Below are 7,003 nucleotides of genomic sequence, written 5' to 3'. Positions count from 1 at the left end.
TATGCTGGTCTGCAGTTTTCCTTTATTATCTGTGCCCCCCGGTAGGACGCGATCCCCAGTGATGAGGGCTTTGATGGTTCCTCCTGTGGCCCCAGCACCTGCCGCAGAACTGGGAGTGTGGTAGGCGCTCAGCTGCTTTTCACTGAGCCAGGCTTTTTACTTCTCCCACTCACCGCAAGCCTACGATGCACCTGGCGCCCTGTGCCTTTCTCTGAATGACCTCTTTGAATCCACCTGGGAAATGGGGCATAATGGTCACTCTAGTTTTATGGTTGGAAAACAGGCTCACAGGGGTGCAGTCACTTGCCCAAGGTTCCAAAAATAGTGTGTGATGTAAGCTGGATTCGAACCCGGGGTAATTTGCTGGAGAAGCACAGCAAGAGAGGAGGGATAAATGAGGGGAGAGAGAGATTTAATTTAGAAAGAGAAAGAACACGAGAGAGAATGGGAAAGAATGAGAGGAAATGAAAGAAAACACGAGAGAGAATGAGAGAAAGAAATAAGAGAAAGAGACAATGAGAGATACAGGTGAGAGAGAAGTATCTCATGAGAGAGAATAAGAACATGAAAAGTGATAGAACAAGAGAGAGAGAAAGAAAAGGGAGAGTGGAGTCTAGGATCTGGGGAGGGGTCTCCTCTCTGGGCCCCGGGCCCCTGGCGCCTGCCGCCAGCCCCATCTGGGCCCCCAACCACTGCCTGGTCAGAGTTGAGGCAGCCTGAGAGAGTTGAGCTGGAAGCTCACAGCACCTGACCCCTGGAATGCATCCCCTGGGGGGCAGGCCAGCCCAGACAGAGGACGCTTATAAGCCCCAAGGAGGCCCCTGCGGGAGGCAGCAGGCTGGAGCTCAGCCCAGCAGCGGAATCCAGGAGCCCAGAGGTGGCCAGGTAAGAGGCCTGGTGGTTCCCCACTAAAAGCCTGCAGTCTTCGTGATCCGAGTCTCCCTCCAGCTCCATGTCGCTGGATTCTCAGCCTCTGTGCCTCCTATCTCCACATCTCTCCAGATAGATCCCTCACTGTCTCTAGTTAGGAGTCTATCTCTTTCTCTCTCTCTCTCTCTCTGGGTATCCCTTAGCCTCTCTGTCTCTCTGAATCTATATCTCCGTGTCTAACTCTCAGACTGTCTCTGAGGGTATCTCTCAACCACTGTCTCTCCAGCTCTGATTCTCTGTGTGTCTTCCCTCTGTGCTTGTTCGTGGATGGCTGGACACCATCTCTCCCCACTCGTAGACAGCTAGATGCTCTCTCTAGACTTTCCTTTCTACCTAGTTCTCTGTCTCTCTCTCTTTTCCCATCTCTCTCTCTCTTTTTCTCTTTCAGTCTCTAAATCTGTCTCTCTAGGTTCTGGGTCCACGGATGGGAGTGGGGGTAGATGGTCTAGACTCTAGCCTACCTAATAACATCCCAGAGGGAAGAAAGGGAGGGAGAAAGAGAGGGATGGAGAGACCTGGACTGAAGACCCCCAGATAGGGCTAAGTCTCAGTCCTCATCCCCAGGTGCTGACGTGATGACCACAGCAGGAAGCCCCTGGGGCTGGCTCCTGGGGTACCTCATCCTCGGCGCCACAGGTATCTGAGTATGCATGTGTGTGTGACTGTGCTTGGGGGCACAGTGTTTGTTGATGTTCGGGCGTGATTCAGCGTCCTCCTGCTCGTGACTGCAAAGCTGGCTGTGAGACGATACCATATGATCCGCCCCCCATGGCTGTCCCCCTGAATTGTGTGTGGCAGTGTGCCTGGGTGTGTGGTTGGACCTGTGAGACACTGACAGTTTGTGCCTCTGAATATCTGGTGGAGTGACAACACTGTCATGATGATGTAGGGACAGGGGAAGCCGAGGGTGCAGGAGATTGTGCTTCCTGGGGACTAATCCATTGCTGGGAATCTGTGCCTACTTCCTGGGTCTTCAGTCCTGAGATCCCCCTCTCCCATCCCCAAGGAACTCACCTCACAGGACTCTATAATGATGTTTTGGTGTGAATGGGCTTGTGGCTGGGTGTGACTGTGAGTAAGGCTGGGAGAGGATAGGACTGACTCGGTGCAGGACTCTGAGCATCAGTCTGTGCAGACAAGTGACCCGATCTTTGCTCCCAGCAATAACTCCACCCCCTGAGCTTTAATCCACGCCAAACGACCCGATCCTACTGCTATGAGCCTAGACTCCCCTGCTGAACCCCTGACAGTGGCTTTGCACCGCGATGGCACCAGTATCACCTCCAGAGCCCACCCCAGAGCCCTGACTCCGCCCCAGGAGCCCTGACTGCGGCCCAGGAGCCCTGATCCCACCTTCTGAGACTGCCCCTATCCATAACCCGGCTCTTGAAGCCTTGACGGCGCCCCTGCGCTGTAACCCCAACCCTAGGAGCACTAATCCCGACTTCTCAGCCCACCCCCATGTCCTGACTCCCCTCCCAGAAGCCCTGACTACCCTGAAACCCTGACCAGGCTCCCGCACCGTGATCACCGCCCCTGGGAGCCCTAGGCCAATACCCTGGACCAGCCCTTGAAGCTCTGATCATGCCCCCTGCACCATAACCCCACCCCCAGAAGCCCTGGGTCCGCCCCCTGGGCTCATCCCCAGCCCTGACTCGGCCCGCAAGAGTCCTGACTGCTCCTGAAGCCCTGACCGCGCCCCTGCTCAGTAACCCCACCCCCAAAAGCCCTGGGCCCACCTCCTGAGCCCGCTCCCAGCCCTGACTCCACCCCGAGGAGCCCTGACTGCTCCTGAACCTCTGACCACGCCCCTGCTCGGTAAGCCCACCCCCAGGAGTCCTGGGCCCGCCTCCTAGGCCCGTCCCCAGCCCTGACTCCGCCCTCAGGATCGCTCGTCTCTGGTAGCAGCAGTCGAATCATAAACGGCGAGGACTGCATCCCGCACTCGCAGCCCTGGCAGGCGGCGCTGATCATGGAAAACGAATTGTTCTGCTCGGGCGTCCTGGTGCATCCGCAGTGGGTGCTGTCAGCCGCACACTGTTTCCAGAAGTGAGTGCAGAGGTAGGGCGAGTGGGCAGGGCCTGGGTCCGGGGGCAGGGCCTGGATGTTACTTTGGCTCAAGGCAGGGGCCTATCAGGTTCATCCTGGGGTGCTCCGGGGGAAACAGCGGTGAAGGCTCTGGGAGGAGGACGGAATTAGCCTGGATCCGGGGAGCCCAGAGGGAAGGGCTGGGAGGCGGGAACCTTGCTTTGGAAGGACTCAGAGAGCCCTGGGTTGAAATCTCAGCCCAGTGCTGAGTCTCTAGTGAACTAAGGCAAGTTCCTGTCCCTGAATTTTTGTGAATGAGGATCTGAGACCATGGTTAAGTAGCCCTTAGGGTGTTTAGCGAAGAGGGTGGGGTTGGGGTTAGGGAATGGGGATGTGAACGGGGTTGAAGATGAGAATGGAGATAAGGATACAGTTGCCACAAAACTGACCTGCCGTCCGTGGCCCTCAGGTCCTACACCATCGGGCTGGGCCTGCACAGTCTTGAGGCCGACCAAGAGCCAGGCAGCCGGATGGTGGAGGCCAGCTACTCGGTGCAGCACCCAGAGTACAACAGACCCTTGCTCGCCAACGACCTCATGCTCATCAAGTTGGACGAATCTGTGTCCGAGTCTGCCACCATCCGGAACATCAGCCTTGCTTCGCGGTGCCCTACCGCGGGGGACTCTTGCCTCGTTTCTGGCTGGGGTCTGCTGGCGAACGGTGAGCTCGGGGGTGTGTGTCTGCCTTCTTCAAGGGGTCCTCTGCCCAGTCGCGGGGGCTGACCCAGAGCTCTGCGTCCCAGGCAGAACGCCCACCGTGCTGCAGTGCGTGAACTTGTCGGTGGTGTCTGAGGAGGTCTGCAGTGAGCTCTATGACCCGCTGTACCACCCCAGCATGTTCTGCGCCGGTGGAGGGCAAGACCGGAAGGACTCCTGCTACGTGAGAGACGGGAAAGGGGAGGGCAGGCGACTCAGGGAAGGGTGCAGAAGCGGGAGACAGAGATACACAGGGCTGCATGGAGAGATGCAGAGATGGAGAGACACACAGGGAGACAGTGACAACTGGAGAGAGAAACTGGGAGAAACAGAGAAATAAACATAGGAATAAAGAGAAGCAAAGGAAGAGAAAAACAGAAATAGACACACGGGGAGGCAGAAACACACACACATAGAAATGCGATTGACCTCCCAACAGCATGGGGTCTGGGGGCGCTGACGTCCACCCTACAGAAAATCCTTGTATAACTTTTGACTCCCCAAAAATGTGACTAGAAATAGCCTACTGAAGGCCGGGCGCGGTGGCTCACGCCTGTAATCCCAGCACTTTGGGAGGCCGAGGTGGGCAGATCACGAGGTCAGGAGATCAAGACCATCCTGGCTAACACGGTGAAACCCCATCTCTACTAAAAATGCAAAAAATTAACCAGGCGTGGTGGCGGGTGCCTGTAGTCCCAGCTACTCCAGAGGCTGAGGCAGGAGAATGGCGTGAACCCGGGAGGCAGAGCTTGCAGTGAGCCAAGCCTGGGTGACAGAGCCAGACTCCATTTCAAAAAAAAAAAAAAATAGCTTACTGTTGACGGGGAGCCTTACCAATAACATAAATGGTCAATTTATGCATATGTTTTACGCATTCATGATATACCTTTGTTGGAATTTTTTTATATTTCCAAGCTGCACAGTTCATCTGTGAATTTTTTTAAATCGTTGCAACTCTCCTAAAATGTTTCTAATATATTTATTGAAAAAAATCCAAGTGGACTTGTGCAGTTCAAACCAGAGTTGTTCAAGGGTCAACTGTGTACCCAGAGGCAAACAGTGACACAGACTCACAGAGACGAAACACGAAGAGAAATAGGAAAAATCAAGATTGTACAAAGAAGCTGGGCGCGGTGGCTCACGCCTGTAATCCCAGCACTTTGGGAGGCGAGGCAGGCAGATCACTTGAGGGAAGGAGTTCAAGACCAACCTGGCCAACATGGTGATATCCCGTCTCTACTAAAAATACAAAAGTTAGCTGGGTGTGGTGGCAGGCGCCCGTAATTCCAGCTACTTGGGAGGCTGAGGCGGGAGAATCACTTGAATATGGGAGGCAGGGTTGCAGTGAGTCAAGATCGCACCACTACACTCCAGCCTGGGCAACAGAGTGAGACTGTGTCTCAAAAAAAAAGACTTTACAAAGAGATGCAGAGACACTGAGACAGACAAACAAGCCACGAAGGAGACAAAGAAGGAGAGACAGAAACAGACAGACAACAGCTGGGCGCGGTGGCTCAAGCCTGTAATCCCAGCACTTTGGGAGGCCGAGACGGGCGGATCACGAGGTCAGGAGATCGAGACCATCCTGGCTAACACGGTGAAACCCCGTCTCTACTAAAAAATACAAAAAACTAGCCGGGCGAGGTGGCGGGCGCCTGTAGTCCCAGCTATTCCGGAGGCTGAGGCAGGAGAATGGCGTGAACCCGGGAGGCGGAGCTTGCAGTGAGCTGAGATCCGGCCACTGTACTCCAGCCTGGGCGACAGAGCGAGACTCCGTCTCAAAAAAAAAAAAAAAAAAAAAAAAAAGAAACAGACAGACAACAAGCCCAAGAGAAGCAGCCAGCATTCAGGACATAGGACATCGGGAAGCAGGATTAGATGAGGTCAGGGATCTGGAATGGGACTTCCAACAGATATATTGCTGGGCTATGTTGTTGTTGATGATGGTTCTGTCTTTGTTTCTCAGTCTCATTTAGTTCCTCTCTGATCCCACATCCATTTCCACCTCTCTGTGTTTCGGATTCTGACTCTCCCTCTCTTCACAACAGGGTGACTCTGGGGGGCCCCTGATCTGCAACGGGTACTTGCAGGGCCTTGTGTCTTTCGGACAAGGCCAGTGTGGCCAAGTTGGCGTGCCAAGCGTCTACACCAACCTCTGCAAATTCACTGAGTGGATAGAGAAAACCGTCCAGGCCAGTTAACTATGGGTACTGGGAACCCATGAAATTGACCCCCAAATACATCCTGCGGAAGAAATTCAGGAATCTCTGTTCCCAGCCCCTCCTCCCTCAGGCCCAGGAGTCCAGGCCACCAGCCCCTCCTCCCTCAGACCCAGGGATCCAGGCCACCAGCCCCTCCTCCCTCAGACCCAGGAGTCCAGCCCCTCCTCCCTCAGAGCCAGAAGTCCAGGCCCCCAACCCCTCCTCCTTTAGACCCAGGAGTCCAGCCCCTTATCCCTCAGACCCAGTGCTCCAGACCCCCAACCCCTCCTCCCTCAGACTCAGAGGTCCAGGCACCCAACCCCTCCTTCCCCAGACCCAGAGGTCCAGGCTCCAGGCCCTCCTCCCTCAGACCCAGCCTTCCAAAGCCACCTAGACTCTCCCTGTACACAGTGCCCCCTTGTGGCAAGATGTTGACCCAACCTTACCAGTGTTAGAGTTGGTTTTTCATTTTTTGTCCCTTTCCCCAGATCCAGAAATAAAGTCTAAGAGAAGCGCAGGTTCTGTTTGTAGTGTCCTCCTTGCTTCCCCTTCCATTCAAGAGATTCCAGCAAATGGCTTTTCCTCCATGGGTCTCAGTTTCCCTATCTGGGAAATGGGAGCTTTGACCAGGAGGGCCACAGGGTTTCAGAGGGAGGGGCCATTCCCCGGGTAGTTAAGAGAAACCAGTGCCATGGCTGTTGTCCAGTTTCTGAAAAGTCAAGTCAGCAAATGGTAACTGTAGAGATTTTCTTGCTTAGTTTAACGATTCAGCTTCAGTTGATCTATATTTGTTTTTGTCTTCTTAACTGCATTTCAAGAATTTTTAACTTGCATCTGTCTCAGGACTTGGCTGCTGCAGCTGGAGGCTGGTGGGAAGAATCGTGGAGAGGGTTACTGTGAGTGACAGCTACAGAGACCAAGGAGCAGAAAGAGGGGAGGTTGAGGGCCAGAATGGGGCAACTGAGGGGCAAGGAGATGGGAGACTGGATAAGTATATAGATAATTTGAACAATACAATTAACACATTCTATTTAATGGTCAGATATGGAAAGTTGCACCCAGTACCTGAAAAATATAGAATCATTTCAA

General features: G+C 54.2%; 1 protein-coding gene across 4 annotated transcripts; it reads left to right on the top strand.

Annotated features, from left to right (window-relative positions):
* The first annotated feature begins 2,850 nt into the window (after positions 1-2,850).
* KLK4 (kallikrein related peptidase 4) lies at positions 2,851-6,428 on the top strand. 4 transcript variants are annotated; one of them, XM_015441761.4, is made up of 4 exons: positions 2,851-2,979; positions 3,428-3,678; positions 3,761-3,897; positions 5,762-6,428. In XM_015441761.4, the coding sequence occupies exons 1-4, from the start codon at positions 2,903-2,905 to the stop codon at positions 5,912-5,914; spliced, it is 618 nt and encodes a 205-aa protein (XP_015297247.3). In that variant the 5' UTR covers positions 2,851-2,902; the 3' UTR covers positions 5,915-6,428. The 4 variants fall into 4 exon arrangements, with proteins under 4 accessions (XP_015297247.3, XP_073880501.1, XP_073880502.1 ...); XM_074024400.1 differs by having other exon boundaries at positions 2,851-2,991; XM_074024401.1 differs by lacking the exon at positions 3,761-3,897.
* The last annotated feature ends 575 nt before the right edge of the window (positions 6,429-7,003 follow it).

This window comes from Macaca fascicularis, chromosome 19, assembly GCF_037993035.2.
Source record: "Macaca fascicularis isolate 582-1 chromosome 19, T2T-MFA8v1.1".
In the NCBI taxonomy this organism is placed as follows: Eukaryota; Metazoa; Chordata; class Mammalia; order Primates; family Cercopithecidae; genus Macaca; species Macaca fascicularis.
Note: the sequence above shows the minus strand (reverse complement) of the source record. Positions and strands in the feature narration are given on the sequence as shown.

Coding starts and splice junctions, on each gene's coding strand:
- KLK4 (XM_065534781.1), top strand. CDS start 2,903: ATGGAAAACGAATTGTTCTGCTCGGGCGTCCTGGTGCATCCGCAGTGG. Junction 2,980..3,427: donor GCCGCACACTGTTTCCAGAA/GTGAGTGCAGAG, acceptor CGTGGCCCTCAG/GTCCTACACCATCGGGCTGG. Junction 3,679..3,760: donor CTGGGGTCTGCTGGCGAACG/GTGAGCTCGGGG, acceptor TCTGCGTCCCAG/GCAGAACGCCCACCGTGCTG.